Source organism: Bufo gargarizans, chromosome 8, assembly GCF_014858855.1.
Source record: "Bufo gargarizans isolate SCDJY-AF-19 chromosome 8, ASM1485885v1, whole genome shotgun sequence".
Lineage (NCBI taxonomy): Eukaryota > Metazoa > Chordata > Amphibia > Anura > Bufonidae > Bufo > Bufo gargarizans.
In genome coordinates, this window is record NC_058087.1 from 41,389,213 (window position 1) to 41,407,775 (window position 18,563).

At 49.0% G+C, this 18,563-nt stretch overlaps 1 protein-coding gene across 3 annotated transcripts in view; it reads left to right on the plus strand.

Moving 5' to 3' along the window:
* Positions 1 to 18,563, plus strand: part of PLEKHA3 (pleckstrin homology domain containing A3) — a 31,686-nt gene that overhangs the window by 3,244 nt on the left and 9,879 nt on the right. For 2 of the 3 annotated variants that reach the window (XM_044304711.1, XM_044304713.1), the window contains exons 2-6: positions 145 to 261; positions 2,986 to 3,141; positions 5,361 to 5,497; positions 8,463 to 8,627; positions 11,035 to 11,078. In XM_044304711.1, the coding sequence (XP_044160646.1) occupies positions 145 to 261; positions 2,986 to 3,141; positions 5,361 to 5,497; positions 8,463 to 8,627; positions 11,035 to 11,078 (619 nt within the window). The remainder of the gene's footprint in view (positions 1 to 144; positions 262 to 2,985; positions 3,142 to 5,360; positions 5,498 to 8,462; positions 8,628 to 11,034; positions 11,079 to 18,563) is intronic. The other variant, XM_044304712.1, reaches the window with a different exon arrangement.

Here is an 18,563-nt window from a genome sequence, read left to right on the forward strand (position 1 = left end):
TGCTTGAATGTTTTGCAGTGTGGTCCAGCTTTGCTATATTGGGGCAGTATACTGTTTACAGACCACCTTCTGGCATCTCATGTCTTGGCGAGCCCCTTAGTTTATGATATCATTTGGTAAAATCACGTGTTTCTGTCACTGCAGGTTGGCAGCCTCGGTGGTTTGTATTGGACAATGGCATCTTATCTTACTATGACTCGCAGGATGACGTCTGCAAGGGCAGTAAAGGAAGCATTAAAATGGCGGTGTGTGAAATTAAAGGTAAGTTTTGTTGGTTTTGAAAAGCTGTTGAAATCTTTTCAGCCTGAAGCATCATCATCACCCCTGTCGTGGGTCGAATCCTGCGCCAACCTACCGTATTTACTCGCTGATCCCCCCCCCCCCCCTTCCTGCTTACGTCCCCACAAGCAAATGTTCGCTGGGAATACTGCTCAACCAATCAATAGCTGCAGCGATGACCTGCCGCAGCCTGTGATTGGCTGAGTAGCATCCACAGCCTCCTCCTGATGTGTCGAGACGTCAGCAGGGGCCCAGACAAGGTCGCAACAGCAGTGGTTTGGGATCGGCAAGGGGAGTGTGTGTTTGTTTTTTTTGTTTTTTTTTTTTGTTTTTTTACCATTTAATGGCCATGAGACTCGCTGCCCCCCCCCCCCCCCCCCCCCCCAAGAATACCCCTTAAGTAAAATTGTGCAGTGAAAAAAATGAATAAATAAAAAAAAACGCACATTTCTCAATAGTTTGCATATCTGTTGCCTAGTTTGTAATCAGCAGGGAAAGTACAAGATTGGAGCAAGTTCCTTGGGGGAACCTAACGATCTTGTATACGCACCGTGCGTTATTAAAGGGGTTGCCTCACATTGGCAAATGGCATTTATTATGTAGAAGTAGTTAATACAAGCCACTTGCTAATGTATTGTGATTGTCCATATTTCCTTCTTTGCTGGCTGCATTTATTCCCCCCTCCCTCCCATCACATGATACACTGCTCATTTCCATGGTTACAACCACCCTGCAAGCAAAAGCACTAGTGCAGCACGCCAGACCTGCAGGGTATTGCGAAGTGAGGTCACGGTTATGGGCAATTGAGGGTTACTCACTGTTTGGAGGAGAACCCTGGGCAGGCATGCGGCAGTGAAGGAGAGGTAGACACCAGCTCCTCTGGGGCACACTCTGGATGTAGGGACCAGGCCTGATGGTGGATGAGGTGCCCTAGATGTTGCAGGTATTTAGAGTGCCTGGGGGCAAGGTCCCTTTTTAAGGATCGTGACGCCAGTGCCTGTAACGGTGGCACACCGGTTTCCAGTAGCAATAATGGAAATGCACAGATGGTATGGTGAACCAAACATAGCTTTACTTTCAACAGTCCAACTTTGTACATACAGATTGTGATGCAGTCCCTTATATCATATATTCCACAAGCAGATTTATTTCTTAATATGGCAGGTATAATCTTGCAAGATACTTGGAGGGTAAACAATAAATGCTTCACAGACCAGGCTGCACTATCCCCTCAGCTATTCTGTCTGGCTGTATCCCAAGGCCTGTATGCCTAAATGCTGGCTTTAATCCTTGGTACTTAATCTTCCTCCTGTATTGACCCTTGCTTCTATCTTATAGTACCTCTGCCCATCAGCTTACTTATCTGAGCTGGTTGTCCTGGCACTGCTTGGCTTGAAGGTAGCTGCAGGTTGCTCGGCCTCCTTCTACTGGGGTGATTCTTCTGAGCTCAACTTAGACTCAGGAACTTCAGGCTGACTAGGCTACACCTCTAGCCACCTGGACTGAACTAACTCTTCCCTGTCTGGGCCTATATCTCCTCTATATCTCCATCAGGCCTGACACCCAGATAACACAGGGAAAAATCAACACATCACATTAATGCAACAGACATATTAACCCTTGTGCAGTGCCCACCTTTACCTAGTGGGACACTACACTAGCCTTTTTGCACTCCCACGGTCCCGGCCACCAGAGAGGCCAGCGCTTTTTCCTATAGTGTGCAAGCACGGCCACCACTGATGGATGGCCGTAACCATGGAAACGAGAAGTGTATAATGTGATGGAAAAATTTATGAAGCCAGCAAAGATGGCAGTATGGACAATCACAATACATCCCTGTTCTATATAAATACTTAGGCTACTTTCACAGTTGTGGCAGAGGATTGCGGCAGGCAGTTCCGTCGCCGGAACTCCCTGCTGGAACCGGCAATACGTACGCAAACTGATGGCATTTGTCAGATGGATCCTGATCCGTATGACAAATGCACTGAAATGCCGGATCCGTGTCTCCGGTGTTATCTGGAAAAACGGATCTGGCATTCACGGATTGCTCTCCATCCAGAATGCATTAGGATAAAACTGATCAGTTCTTTTCTAGTATTGAGCCCCTAGGACGGAACTCTATGCTGGAAAAGAATAACGCTAGTGTGAAAGTGCCCTTAGGGAACAGTCTGCTGGGTCTCTCTGGATCCGGCATTGCCGGAAGCCACTGCGTTCTCATCCGGCTCCATTAAACTATAATGGGGACCGGCGGAGATCCGCTTGCCATCAGCATTGTGTGCGCTGTTCTAAGATGAAATGCAAAATATCAAACCTCGCTGCGTGTACGTCCTGATATTGGAAAGTTACTGCACATTCTAGTTTCTACATGAATACGTGTTCCATTGATCAGTGTAGAGTCGACAGAATGAATGTGCTGTAAACATATTAACCATTTAACTGCACTATATGAACAAAGTTCAAAACCTTCATGAAGTGAATCGCCCACATAATGAATTTATTGTATATTAATGTGTTTCTTTCTTAGATGGTCACATCTCCAATATGGCCTCCCCCAGGGAAACTATTATTTTTAATCCTATAAATTTACATATAATCAAATAAATGACGCATTCCCAGACGTATAGATGACGCGCTTCCCTTTCAGTTTGTCTAATTAACTTTTGTGTTAAACCTTCTCTGTGCTGTACTGATCCCTATTCCCAGTTCATTCAACAGACAACACCCGGATGGAGCTGATCATCCCCGGGGAGCAGCACTTCTATGTGAAAGCTGTGAATGCGGCCGAGCGGCAGAGGTGGCTGGTAGCGCTAGGAAGCTCTAAGGCATGTCTAAGCGATAACCGAACCAGGAAAGAAAAAGGTGAGGTGTTCAAGTTTTTGTATTGTGCATATCCAAACACTGAATGAAAGTGGAGGGAATGCAAAAACCAAATGCAGGGGGCACACCCAATCGGCTAAGCGGAGTGTAAGCCACGGTAATGGAACCTAAGCCGACAAAAAAAGGGCAAAAAGAAATGCTGTATACAAGACTGCACCTCCTATTATAAAAATTTATAAAGTTTATTAGAAAACCCACAAGATTAAAATCATTGTTTACAATTACAAAACTGTGTGCGGACTAGGAATAGGTCCAACACTCATGCCTACAACAACCAGTTTCAAGATAGAAACACATGGGCGCTGCCAAGATGATGCATAACGCACAGGTAGAATATCATAAATATGGCATCACAAAGAGTGGATACTTATCAAAATAGGAAGTTCAGCGGGCATGATGTGTAGGCAGGGAACGCCCCACGCGTATCGCCAGGTCAGACTGGCTTCCTCAGGGGTCTGAAGGTGGAGGGAAGGCGATCACCAACAGACTGATCCATGCAAAATAATTTTATGACCATTTGTAAATAGGCTCTGTTCTTTCAGGCCAATAACTGGAAATTGGAAATTTTCTACTGGATATTATTGGAAGGATAAAGGCAGCCATTTTTATCCAGCCTTGGCTTTATCCTGGGGAGGTGTTATTTCTGCACAGTCTGTTCCAGCCCAGGGCTCCAGGTTCACACTTCTGGCTTCTTGTGCACTTTGGTTTAGTTATCTGTAAGATGGGAAATGTGAGCTGTGAAACCCTTAGCATCAGCATCATCACATTGAAATTTGACGGAAGAGAAATGGTGCCTCAGAAAAAAGTGTTTGATCCTGCGTTGCTCAGTGGCTTAGATAGTGGTGTTGTGAACCTTAGGGCCACAATATCTGTCCAGAAAGGATGGCACAGCAGTCTTGATGGTGGATAAAGGGCTAAGACTTGCATAACAAGTCCTGTTTAATGTAATGTGATAGGTGTTAGTGCCATAGCCTATGTTGGGCACATGATGTCTTCTCACTGCACTTCTCACTTGGCCTTCTAGAAGTGCTGTGATGGAGTTGCATTCCAGTAGGATCTACGGTACGCTCACAGGATGGTACTGACCAAGTTTTAGCTCTTGAGAAGAAATAAGCATGCCACAACGTTAAACTTGAGGAATTGTGTAGTTTTGGAATTTTGTGAATTGCTATTTTATATTGTTGTTCATTTAATGTATGTTGTTAAAAGATATCGACAGTATCCACCATAACAGTGACATCTACAGTTCTCCGCCCCCTTAACAGTGACCTCCACAGCCCCCCCAGTGTCTAGTCTTCTTAAAATGCGACCTCCACAAGGGCCCGACCCTTAACTTTGACCTCTACAGCACCCGCCCCTTTACACTGACCATAGGTTATAGTTCCCTTAACTGTGACCTCCACCATTTCCGGCTCCCTTAATGGTGTCCTCCAAAGCAGTCTGCCCCTAGGGTGGCCAGAGGTCTGGTTTTAGGGCGGACAGTCCGGCTTTCAGACTCCCTGGCCTCTGTCCAGCGCAGGGCCTGGACCGACACAGGGATGTCTTTTTGAACAGCTCACTCTCAGACAGCAGCACTGTGCTGTCTAAGCGTGAGCTGCATGGAGAAAGTCGCCCTTCCTCCCACCCCTGCAGCTGACAGAAGTAAAAATTTTTTTTTTTACCTTGACCTAACTGAGTTGGGGGCGTGACTTGGCAGGACTGTGGGCGGGGTTTTTAACTCCATCTTTTGAGGGTGGCCTGAATGGCCACCCTCCCTGCCCCCTTAACTGTGACCTCCACAGCACTCCGCTCCCTTAACAGTGTAATCCACAGCGCCCTGCCCCTTTAAAGCTGATCTACAGCAGTGAAGAAAAATGGCTGGGTTGTTATGGAAACCTGGTGTAAAACTGTGTGTATGTGAAGACTAAGGGCCTGCAAACTTCTATTGGCTGATAAGGGTCATGTGACCAGGCTTCTATTGGCTAATGCATTTTTTTGGGGAATATCTCGGGAACAGTACGTGCTAGAGAGCTGAGATCACATTTTGTGATTGTAAATGCGACGGTGCAGATTCCTTTAGTGGACATACGTGTGTATGTGTGTGTGTATGTATGTGTATATATATATATATATATATATATATATATATATATATATATATATATATAATCACTCATTATTACTACTACAGAAGAGTAATTTTTGTTATCTTATTTTTGCAGAAATTAATGAAACCAATGAATCACTGAAAACCAAAATGTCAGAATTGCGGCTGTATTGCGACCTGTTGATGCAGCAGGTGCACACGATTCAGGAGTTTGTAAGTCACGATGAGACGCGGCCATCGCCCAGTGCTGAGGTATAACCTGCAGTCATTGTGACAGTTTATTTTTTATGAATAACACACAATATTTTCTGTTTAGAGGATTTGTACCACATTTTCATTGTATGCATTAAGAATGAGCAAATTAATTTGCATCTCCCCAGCAAGCGTTCTCCATCTGTGAGAGGTTCTCCCTGCAGTTGAAGAAGCATCCGCCTGCTGCATGGTTGACCAGGCCAAACATCTTGCCCTGACAATCACATGCCTACGCCACTGCTCTGAGGCTCTGCTTCCACTACTGGAACAGCGACTGTGCGGTTACACATCCAGATCACCAAATTAGCACTTTTGCAATTTACAACCAACCCAAAAACAGTTTGCGGTTATTACATTTACTTATATAGTATGGTGCCTCCTGGTGTTCTTAGTGTATAGCAGTTTGCACCTTCGTCTACTCAGCCCATATCTGGTGGCCGCACATGCTCAGTGCCTCTCCCCACTACCGGGTCTCTACATAGTGATCCTTTGGTCACCGCACAGTAGCTGTTGGAGAGGGCTTTTTGCCCTGCTTGGTAGACTTTAGAAGAACCTTCTTATGGAAAGGACTCAAGCGCCGGCCCAGGATGATCCAAAGGGGTCATTTTATAAAAAGGGTAATTTGTTTGCCCTGCTTGTCGGCAGTATCATTGCAGCAGTCTTCTCAGCTATGCTAAGTACAAAGGGAATTTGTCTGCTGCCAGATCTGATTCTGTCTAGAGCCTTATACAGTGCTGCCCATAATTTTATTCATACCCCTGGCAAATTTTGACTTAAAGGGGTTCTGCACTTTCAATTAACTGATGATCTATCCTCTGGATAGATCATCAGCTTCTGATCGGCGGGGGTCCGACACCCGGGACCCCCGCCGATCAGCTGTTTGAGAAGGCAGCGGCGCTCCAGGAGCGCCGCGGCCTTCTCACTGTTTACCGCCGGGCCGCCCGCCCACTGACGTCACGACTTGTATCAACTACAGTGGGCGCGGCTAAGCTCTGTTCACTTGAATGGAGCTTAGCCGCGCCCACTGTAGTTGATACAAGTCGCGACGTCAGTGGGCGGGCGGCCCGGCGGTAAACAGTGATAAGGCCGCGGCGCTCCTGGAGCGCCGCTGCCTTCTCAAACAGCTGATCGGCGGGGGTCCCGGTTGTCGGACCCCCGCCGATCAGAAGCTGATGATCTATCCAGAGGATAGATCATCAGTTAATTGAAAGTGCAGAACCCCTTTTAAAGTTACTTTTATTCAACCAGCAAGTAATTTTTTGAAGGGAAATGACATGGGTGTCTCCCAAAAGATAATAAGACGATGCACAAGATGCATTATTGTGGGGGGAAAAAAACATTTCTCAGCTTTTATTTACATTTGAGCAAAAAATACAAGATGTTCCGCCCTGTGGAAAATCTCAGAGGACGTGGTCGGAAGCCAAAAGGGACACCTGTGCTGGCCAGGAGGATAGTTAGAGAGGTGAGAGAGAATCCAAGGATCACCACCAAGGCCATCCTGGTGAATCTGGGCTCTGCTGGTGGCAATGTCTCAGGGCAGACAATCCAACGGACACTGCACACTGCTGGGTTCCACTTCTCCAGATAAGGCCCACAAAAGCTCGCTTGGCCTTTGCAAAAGCTCATCTGGACAAAGAACAAGACTTCTGGTGTTCTGTGTATGGTCAGATGAAACAAAAATTGACTTGTTTGGTCACAATGATGTTTCCTTCATTTGGCGTAAATAAGAAGCCTTCAACCCAAAGAACACCATCCTCACTGTCAAACATGGTGGTGGGAACCTAATGCTTTGGGGGTGTTTTTCAGCTAATGGACCAGGTAACCATGAAAAAAGCAATACATGAGGATTCTCAACGACAACATCAGGCAGTCTGCAGAGAAACTTGGCCTTGGGCACCAGTGGACATTTCAGCATGACAATGACCCAAAACACACAGCAAAAGTGGTGAAGAAATGGTTAGCAGACAACAACATTAACGTTTTGGAGTGGCCCAGCCAGAGTCCAGAGTTGAATCCAATTGAGAATCTGTGGAGGGAGCTAGAGATCAGGGTGATGGCAAGAAGACCCTCCAACCTGAAAGATTTGGAGCTCATTGCTAAAGATGAATGGGCAAAAATACCTGTGGAGACCTGCAAAAAGCTGGTCTGCAATTATAGGAAGCGTTTGATTGCTGTAATAGCCAATAAAGGCTTTTCTATTGATTATTAGAAGGGTATGAATAATTTTGGACTGGACACATTTTGCTCAAATGTAAATAAAAGCTGCCCCCTTTTTTATTTTTTTTCCACAATAATGTCTCTTGTACATCGTCTTATTATCGTTTGAGAGACACCTATGTCATTTCCTGTCAAAAAATCACTTGCTGGTTAAATAAATAATAAGTCAAAATTTGACGGGTATGAATAATTATGGGCAACATTGTACTAGGGGGACACATAGAGCCAAAAAAAAAAAACTAATATTCTGAGGCAATAAGTCTACTGACACTAGCAGTTCTTAAAGAGTACCTAAACTTTTAATGAATATTTTTATTTTTGACTAATTTTCTAATGTATTTTTTTATTGATTTTAGTTGTATTTTTACAAGATAGATTCTTGTGACACCCCCCCAAGTGCAGATTTCCCTGTGCGCTTTAAATTCACACTTCTGGCACATCGCGGAGTACGGACTCTACACTTTATGAATAGGGCCGCAGAGGATGGACAGGAGCACACATTGCTGCCTGTGCCCCCCCCTAGAGGTTTACTAAATGCTGGCGTACCACATGGGGGTACCCATTGGTAACTCAGTTGCAGGAATTTCTGCGGTGTGCATTCCTTATCCCTGTCATGTATCATGGTGGGTGGGGGGGGGGGGTAAAGAACATAACGCAGCTCACGGAGAATCCCTTTACTCAATAACTTGCAGAGATGAGGTGAGTTGCAGGTGCAGTAAACTTTGCAAATTCTATTTTTCTGTTGTAGAATATGAATGAAGCCTCTTCTTTGCTCAGCGCAACCTGCAACACGTTTATTACAACACTTGAAGAATGTGTCAAGATAGCAAATGCCAAATTCAAGCCAGAAATGTATCAGCTGCCTCCTCATGAGTCTTTGGTGTCTGCCGTATCTCCTTCCCCTGTACAAATGGTAATGTAGAAGCAATCTGAGTGCGTTTCCTTTCATAGCTGTTTGTTGCACGTGGATTTTGTTGTTGCTTGTGAATCCCACCTGTCTTTCCTGCCCAGCCACCTGATTCTGCAAGAAACTGCTCCCATCGTTCTCTTGCATGGAGCTGTACTTCAGTGTCCCTCCGCAGTAGGTGGCTGGTGTGACAGGGGACAAGTGGTGCATCGGTGCTGCAGATTTGCAGGTGGTAAATCCACCTCTTATTACTGTAGCAGCAAAATGGATAAGATTTTGGCAAAATTCATACACAAGCTGCTGAGAAAAATATGGAAATTGACCTAATTTATGTTACTTTGTTACAGATTTTTCACTGCAGATTTCACCCTTTGCAAAGCATAGGGTGAAATCCACAACAAATACTGTATGTAAGACCTCATTGTGTAGGCCCCAGTACTGGTTTTGGCTCACAATCACTGATGACAATCGCTGACGTGTGAATACGGTCGTGTGCATGGGGCTTCAGGCCTTATGTATTTTGCGGTCCCCAAAAATTACAGATATCAGTGTGCATTCCGTATTTTGCGGAACGGAACAGTTGGCCCCTGATAGAACAGTCCTTTCCTTGTCCGTAATGCGGACAATAATAGGACATGTTCTATTTTTTGCGGAACTGAAACAGAATGCACACGGATTATCATTATTATATATAATTTTTTTTGTGGACCCATTGAAATAGTTCTGTATACGGTCCGCAGAAAAAAAGAAACTGACACGGAATGAAAATGTTTTTTGTGCATAAGGCTTAAGGAAGAGTTCACATCTGTTTCATTTTCCGTTCTTATCCGCCAGAAGAAAAGGGAGGGGGGCAAAAACTGCATCAGTTGTACATCAGTTGTGCCGGATGCATCCGTGTTGCATCCGTTTTTTTCCCATGCCTATTGAAGTGAATAGTTCTGCATACGGACCTGTAAAAAAATAAATGGAGAACGGAAAAAAATACATTTGTGTGTCTGAGCCCTAACTTAGTATCCGGTTTTGCCACTGATTTGCAGCATGACTTCAATTATCATGAAAACAAGCCTAAATCAGTAATGAGGATGAATAAGCAAATACCGTATCGCACAATGGGGCACATATATCAAGATTGGCGCATCTTTCCGCCAGTCTTCAACTCCCTGCATTGGCACATATCTGCCCTGTGCCACTAACTGAAGTCTACGCCAGCTACAGACTTCTGCTATATCTTTCTGACGAAAGATGAAGCCCCTGCCCACTTCCACCAAACCCAACCCCCTTTTCGTGCCACCTCAGAAAAGTGGTGAGGAGCCTAAAGTCGCAAATTATGGAGCACATATGGTGTGTAGGACAGCCAATCAAACCTCCAAGAACAATCAATACACAAAAGTAAGGGGGGGGGGGGGGGTGCGAGCATCTGATCAGCAGGGGTCCCCTGCCCATCAGCCGTTTGAGAAGGCAGCGGCGCTGGCAGTAGCGCCACGGCCTTCTCACTGTTTGTTTACCGCAGGCCCAGTGATGTCACGACTAGTATCAATGGCCTGGGTGGGGCTACTGCCTTCTCAAACAGCTGATCGGCAGGGGTCCCGGGTGTCGGACCCCCACTGATCGGATGCTGATGATCTATTCCGAGGGTGAGTCACCATTAATACTATTGTTCTGTTCAGCAAGAGGTCCTCACAGAAATGGCATAAATACATGGACAAAAATCACAATACAGAATATACCAGCAGTATCAATTCAATAAATCATATAGATGCCCATATTGGCGATGGTCCCAGTTATGCCCCGTGTGGCAGAAACCCTCGATGCGCGTTTCGCTATACAGCTTCGTCAGGGGTGTGCCATAATGTGCTACTTTTTATGCCACAATAGTTGCGTAAATGGCTTAATAAGCGTCCCTCGCTGTGTTGATCTTTAAACTAAAGGGCATCTGTCAGCAGGATCAACCCTATTAAACCAGCCTTAATGACCGGTAGGGCTGACCCTGCTCAATAAAATCATACCATTCTTCCCCTGAAACTTTTTTTTTTTTTTTTTCTCCCCATATGAAATTAGGGCTTCAGTGCTCTGCGGGTGGGCCCTCCTCTGTGCTTCCCTAGACTCTTCCCCTCCAGGGAAGCAGAGTGACTAGGGTCACTCTGTCCTTTGGTGCACTTGAGCCCTAATTTGCCTAGTTAAAAATGCAGTAACAGATCAAGGGGACGTTATTTATTTTTTTATCAGCAGGGTCAACCCTACCAAGTATTATGGCTGGTTTTAAAAGGGTTGATACTGCTGACAAATGCACTTTAAATGATCAATGGAGGGGAAAAAACATTATTCCCTCTACAAATAGATTAATGTTGTATGTACTAAGCATGATATGGTTGGATGTCTTTTCAATAAATAACTTCTTTGTTTTTTATATCAGATGAAGAGGTCCATGAGCCACCCAGGCAACTACACTACAGACAGGTGAGACGGATACAAGACCCCCCCCCCCCCCCCCCTTATCCAGACCAGATTTCCTGTGACAGATTTTTCCGTTTCAGATGCATACTACCCATTTAGAAAACCATTTTCAAGCAATTTAGGGTGCTCTTAAAGGGGTTTTCCCATCTCCACATTAGTGGCATATAACTAGGATATGTCACAAATGTCAGGCGCATGTCCCACCTCTGGGACCCCTCCTGTCTCTAGAACGTGGCCCATGACATGAAGGAGTGTGCACTGCGCATGCGCGTTATCCTCTCCATTCACTGCTTTAAGACTCTTGAGCCGAGCAAGCTATGCTATCTTTGGAAGTTCGATAACACAGTGCAAGCTCTGCCACCTTACCATTTACCGCTATGGGACCGCTGGAGATGGCAGAGGTAGTGCTTGGCTGTTTTTGGAACTCTCATAACGGTGAATGAAGGGTGGCCAGGCTTTCCTTGCTGCTCTCCTTCATTTCGAGGGCCCGTTCTGGAGATCTGAGTGGGTCCCAAACTTTTGTGGCATATGTTAACTATATGCTTGAAATAGGAAAACCCCTTTCGGCACAGTGGGACATGACTTGCTGCCCAGCACCTTACATGTACGTCACTCAGATTAGGCGGGTATACGGGGTTTGTGGAGGGAGGGGGCTCCCTCTCCGAACCCATTGGGTCCCCACACTGTGGTGACGAGGACCCGATGGCTGGAATGGTAGCCAATGCCTTACACAGACATTGGGGCTCGCTTTCTATGACTGAGTCTCATAGGCACAATGTCAGTGTATTACACTGACATTCAATGTCTTGCAATACACAATGTATTTTAATGCATTTTAGGGGTGGGTGGGGGGGGGGGGGGGGAGAGAGAGACCTATTTAGGTATTGTTGCGTCCATAATAACCGGCTCTATAAAAATATCACACAATCTACCCCGTCCGGTTAAAGCTAAAAGAAATAAAACTGTGTAAGAACAGTTATTTTGTTTTTGTCACCTTACTTTACAAAAAAGCATAATATCGAGCAATCAAAAATATGTATGTACCCCAAGAAGGTACCAATGAAAACAAGGCCCCACATAAGAATCGTCCATAAAAATGGCAATGCAAAAACATGGTTTTTCATTACAAAAATGGTTTGTGCAAAATATATAAACTTGGTATCTCTGTAATTGTACTGACCAGCAGAATAAAGATAATGTGTATATGCCGCAATAACAAAACCCAAAAAAGCAATGGCAGAATTGTTCCATTTCTTTGTCCTGCTTCCCAAAACGCAAAATAAAGTGATCAAAAACGGAACCAATGATGATGGCAACTCGGCACAAAAAAAAAAAAAAGGTCCTCACACGGAGAATAATTTGACCAACATGGTACCTATAAACCAATCCATCAAAATCTGCGCTGCAAAAGCCATATGGCGCTCCTTCCCTGCGGTGTGGCCCTACAGCAGTTTAAGACCACATATGGGGTGTTGTCGTATTCAAGAAAAAATGGGTAATTGCGGAAATACTGCTCCTTTTTCTTCTGAGCCCTGAGTTGTGCCTATAGAGCAGTTTTCAACCACCTATAGAGGGTTTCTGTGAACTGCAGAATTGGGGTAATGAATATTGAGGTTTATTTTGCTGTTAACCCTTGCTGTGTTGCAGGAAAAGGATTAACAAAAACTGCAAAAAAAACTTTCTCGCCCAGTTTCCTTGGGGGACACAGAAGACCTTGAGTATAGCTCATCTCCATAGGAGGCGTGACACTAAGTGAAAGCTGTTAAGCCCCTCCTCCACAGCTATACCCTCAGCCTGGAGAGAGAGACTGCCAGTTTTTGCTTAGTGTCCAAGGAGGCAAGACACTCCCTGCTACTGCAGGGCTGTTTTCTCCTTGTTTAAATTTTGATTTTTTACCTTTTCTTTTTGTTCCAGATCATCAGGGACAACAGAGACGCACTAGACCTCTCTGTTTCTCCCGGGGTCGAGCTGCGCCAGTGCCGGTCACCCGCACTGCTGCCTCCCCCACAGAAGGCAAGGAGGACCAGGGCAGCCCAGCTCCCCTGTATCCCGCCAGCGCAAGGGTCGCCCGCACGGCAAGCCCCTCTTCCAGCGTCCTGCCACTACGGTGCCAGTAGCTGAAGGGGCGACCCTGCTGGAATGGACCGAGGGTGAAGACGGCTATGGTGAGAGATTGGCTTCTCCAGCCCTACGTCCCCCCCTACCACCACCACCACCACCACCCGGTCTCCTGCGGGCCTGACCCCCATACTGTGCCTCTGAACAGCTTCATAGCTGTGAGGGTAAATGCCTTGCCTCTGATGGTAGAGGTCATGAGTTCGAATCCCTGGACAAACCTTAACTCTTCCACTGCTGAGGGGTGCCGCAGGGCGGCAATCTGCTCCCTGCTTCCCCCCCCCCCCCCCCCCCTTCCTGGCCCCCATAGGACATGCAGCTGCTGTCCCCCTTTATCTTTTGATGTCCCGCCGGTATATAATACTATGCGGGCACCCGATCTCTGGGTCCCCCCATCTCCTTACCGGAGCGTTGCTCAGGGCCTGGGGCCCGCTCCTGACAGACCTCGCCTCCGGCCGGCATGGACATTCCGGTGCGGCCGGGCGCCGCAATGACCTGCTGGGCCGCCATCGGGCCTGCGGGGCCGCAATTCCGGCACTCCATTTGGGCCCCTGACTCTTCCGGCCTGCGGGGTGGGCTCCCGCGGCCGGTTTAATGCGCCGCTCCGCCTCAGTCCCGGCGGTATATAATACTATGCGGCCCCGGTCGGCCGGGCGCCGCACAAATTTAGGCCCCGGCTTTACGGCCTACTAGGCCGCGAAATTCTGGCCTTTGTTGGAGGGGGCGGGTACTTCTCCAGGCGCGAATTCTTCCCGCCTGGGGCTTCCTCCGCCCCCAGTGGATCGCAGCGCCGGCCCCCAGGCCGGCTCCCTGTTAACCCTTTGGGTGCAGGCCGGCTCCCAATGGGCCTGTATGGTTGGCCACCCCTTTTTTTTTCTTGCATCAAGAGAATCTGTGCCCCTATATGGTGGTTCCCCTTTAGCCTCAGAGAGGTTGTTTTAAAAAAAAAATTAAATAAATAAATGATATAAATAAAATATGAAATAATAATGAATAAACAGATGTCTATCAGATTCTTGTGGGCTGCGCAGGACGCTGCTGCCTCATCGCAGTAGTACTACCTGTCTGCATGCCCCCCTTCCATAGGCGGCATGGTTTCGCGCTCCCAGCCTGCGTCGCTGCCAGGTGCATTTCCCCTTTTAGGCGGTTTCTTGCCCTCTCCCGGGATGCAGCGCGGGCCAAGTGCATGCGGTCAGTTCTGTAGGCAGCATTCGTCACCCTCTCCAGGTATGGTGCCTGCCATGGGCATGACCCCCCCCCCCTCCTAGGCGGGATACTGCACTCTCCCTGGCTGCGGGCTGGCTCTGTGTATGACCCACCTTCTTAGGCGGATTGCTGCAGTTTCACCGGATACGGTGCTGGCCATGTGCACGACCCCCTTCCATAGGCGGAACGCTGCACTCACTGGATTCGCTGCCAGCCGTGTGCGTGACCCCCTTCCATAGGCGGAATAATGCACTCTCACCAGATACGGTGCTGGCCATGTGCACGTCCCCCTTCCATAGGCGGAACGCTGCACTCACTGGATTCGCTGCCGGCCGTGTGCGTGACCAACTTCCATAGGCGGAATACTGCACCCTCACCGGATACGGTACTGGCCATGTGCACGTCCCCCTTCCATGGCAGAACGCAGCACTCTCGCTGGATTCGCGGTCGACCATGTGCGTGACCCCCTTCCATTGGCGGAACGCTATACTCTCACTGGATTTGTTGCCGATCATGTGCATGTCCCCCTTTTCTTAGGCGGAAATCTGCACTCTCACCGGATGCGGTGCTGGCCAGGTGCACGACACGCTTCCATAGGCGGAACGCTGCACTTTCACTGGATTCGCGGCTGGCCATAGGCATGACCCCCTTCCATAGGTGGTATGCTGCACTCTCATTGGATTCGCTGCCGGCCTTGGGCACGCCTCCTTCCCTCAGGCGACATACATACACTCCCTCTGTCTGTGGTTGTTCTCTCGCAGGTGCGTTGCTGGCCATGTGCATGAACCCCTTCCATGGCGGGGTGCTTGCACTCTCGCTGGATCCGCTGTCAGCCATATGCATGGCCCTCTTCCGTGGGCGGTGTACGCACTCTCACTGGATTCGCTGCCGGCCATGGGCATGCCTCCCTTCCTCAGGCGACATACACACATTCTCACTGACTGTGTTTGTCTCTCGCCAGTACGTTGCTGGCTATGTGCATGACTCCCGTACATGGCAGGGTGCTCTCACTCTCCCTGGATGAGATGCTGGCCATGTGCATGCCCCCCCCCCCCCCTTTTTTTTCCGGGCGGCATACTGCACTCTAGCCGGATACGTTGCTGGCCATGAGCATGGCCTCTAACATGGGTGGAACGCTTGCACTCCCATTGGATTCGGTGCTGGCCTTGTGCGTGACCACCCCTCATTCCATGGGCGGACTTTTGCACGCTCATGAGATTCACGGCTGTCCTTGTACGTGCTGTGCTGGACTTGTACATGTCCCCTTCATTGGCGGAGTGGTTGCACTCTCACAAAGTTCGGTGTTGGGGGAATTATTGCATGCTCTCTTAATGCTAGGATAACCCTGTGCATGTCCCCCTTTCACTAGGTGGACCTCCTGCGTTCCTGCTGGATTATATGGTATGTCCTATGTCTCTGGAGTAGGTACGGCCTTAGGCGTCACCCCCTTTTGGGGTGGGCCTTTGCACTCTTGCCGACTGCAGTTTGCCAGGTACATTTCCCCCCTTTCGGGGCGGACTGCTTACGTTCCATCGCGTGCCATGCTAGGCTTGTGCATAACTCCCTTTCAGGTTGCACTTTGCACTTCCATAGATGCTGGGGCACTCTGTGGCTGGCCCTCTTCTCTGAGTGACTTTTTTGCAGGGAGCGGCCGTTTCATGTGCGTTGTTTGGGCCGTTTATGCCTTCTCCTCCCGTAGGTGGGTTGGCCTTCTCACTGCTTACGGGGCTGCTCGTACGTATGCCTCCCCTCCTTCCTGCGACATCCCTTTGTTCTCTTGGGTTACTTGCCGCAAGCCTTGCACTCGTCTCTACAGAGATCGTTCTGTCCACCTGACCCGGAGGGCTCTATGCTCTCTACTGCACCGAGCTGGGTGGTACTCATTCATTTCGTTGGCCCTTCCTCCCGGGAAGTGTTCGTGGTTCCTAGATGCGTGCTGTTGTCTGCAGCGCCCCTCGGATTCTTCGTTGGCTCTGGCGGGACTATGGTTCCTTCGCCTACTACCATTTCCTCCTCTTCGGATGCAGTGTGGTATGAGTCCTTCCTCTTGGCGCCCTCTACGCTTCGGTCTGATCTGCTACCAGGTTCGGGCCACTCTTCTCGGGAAGATCACCCAACTTCTCTTGGATGCTCGATTACCCGGGTCCGGAGGACCTCCACCTTGGGTTCTTCAGGGTATTTGCCTTCTGCAAGGCGGTGAACCGGGCGTCTCACAGTGTAGCAGGGTTCTGCTTTTGGGCTGTCCTATGGCTTCCCTGCTGCCCACTCCTCCTTTCGGTTGGAGGGTGTGATGCCTGCCTCTGTCTCGACTACCTTGTCTCGCCGGCTCTGTTTGGCTCCCCGTTCGGTACAGATCGCTCCGATGTGGCTTCTGCCCCGGCCAGGCTTCAGAGGCTGTCCCTTCACTGTCCTCCCCTCTGGGGGGAGCATGGTTGTTCATGTGGATGATTCCGGTGTTCCTTTGGTCTTGTACTGTCTCCCTTGTTCACACTGGCTGTATTAGCTGTGTGCCTCTTGCTGGGTCTACCGCGTTCTGTCCTCCCGCTGGGTGCAGATTGCGCTTCCGTTCTAGGCTATGGTCCTGCTGTAGACTTACCTTCTGGTAACTTGGGGGGGGACTGCCCTTCGGTCCAGATTGTCCTTAGATCTCCCACACCAGGACTGTAGATAGTCTTCCTGTGGTGGCTACATCAGCATGGACTTTAGCCTGTCTTGTCCTGGCATCTGGCGGATGCTGGGCGGACCCTTCGGTTCCCTTCCGTCTGTCCTTCTGCTCCCCCACTCCGGGTGGATACGGGACAGCGTTGCTCGGAGGCCGACGGGACCAGTTTTGCCGACCCTTCTGCCCGTGTTACTGGTCTGCGCCTGGTCACATTGGGTTTTTACCCGCTTGCCCAGGTGACTCCAGCGGGCTCGCTACTGTTCGCTCCTGGCTGTGTTTCGTCCAGGATCTGTCGTTGGACTTAGGGGTTTTTTGTCTGGGTGTCTGTGGGTAGCTGGGCATTCCCCACTCTGCCCTTCTCCCCCCCATGGTTCTGTCTTTCTCCAGTCCGGCCTGGGACTGGGACTCTTTTGCTTGAAGTGTCAAGTGTCGGCGCTGTCCTTCCTCTTCCAGCGTTCCCTGGCCCTCGGGGCCTGTCCAGACCTTCTTCCTCGGAGTGGCTCTTTGGTTCCTCTGTGCTGTCCTCCGGTACCGCCCTGGGAGCTGCATGCTGAGTTCTCGGCGCTCCAATCTTTCCCTTGGAGCAGTTACAGAAGTTCTCTCTACCTCTTCTGTCCTGTACGGTTGTTTCCGTAGCCGTCGTGTCTCGGACGGGTGCCTGAATGGCGGCCCTTCTTGTTCCGAGCCTTCTGTCTTTCCCCAGGTCAGGGTTGTTCTACATCCCATGTCTTCCTTCCTTCTGAAGGTGGTGTTTGCCTATATGTTGTTTGGGCTTTGCAGTTTTTGCTTGGAGATCTCCGACTCTTGTCGATGTTCGGTCTCTTGTGTTTCCAGGCGGTCCGTGCTTAGGGTTGACTGCCTCCGGGATGGCTTTTCTCAGCTTTATCAGATTGGCTATTGCTGAGGTTGCCGCACCAGGGGCAGGGGTCTGCCTTGATGTCACCATTCATTTCACCAGAGCGGTCGGTGCCTCCTGGGCCGGAGGCATTGGGCTTCGGCCATGCATTTGGGCAAGGTGGCCACTGGTCTTCCTTGCACGCCTTACCGAGTTCTGCAGGGGGCTTACTCGGGCTTCGGCGGGTGCTGCCTTGGCCCGCCTGGGTGTGCGGGCGGCGGTTCCTGGATGCCTTCGGGTGCTTCGCCTTGGTGCTGTGGTCCCTCCCCTTTTGGACTGCTTTTGAACGTCCCAAGGTCTTCTGTGTCCCCCAAGGAAACTGGGCGAGAAAACGAGATTTTTGTATAACTTACCAGTAAAATCTCTTTCTTGCTCTTTCCTTGGGGGACACAGCACCCACCCATTCTTTGTTTTTCTCTACACGGTTTCAGAGTTTGTGTTACCCGTTGGGTAGTTGGCTTGTTGGTTCCACTTTTGGACTTTGCCTTTTTTCACTACTTGGACACGCAACTGGCAGTCTCTCTCTCCAGGCTGAGGGTATAGCTGTGGAGGAGGGGCTTAACAGCTTTCACTTAGTGTCACGCCTCCTATGGAGATGAGCTATACCCAA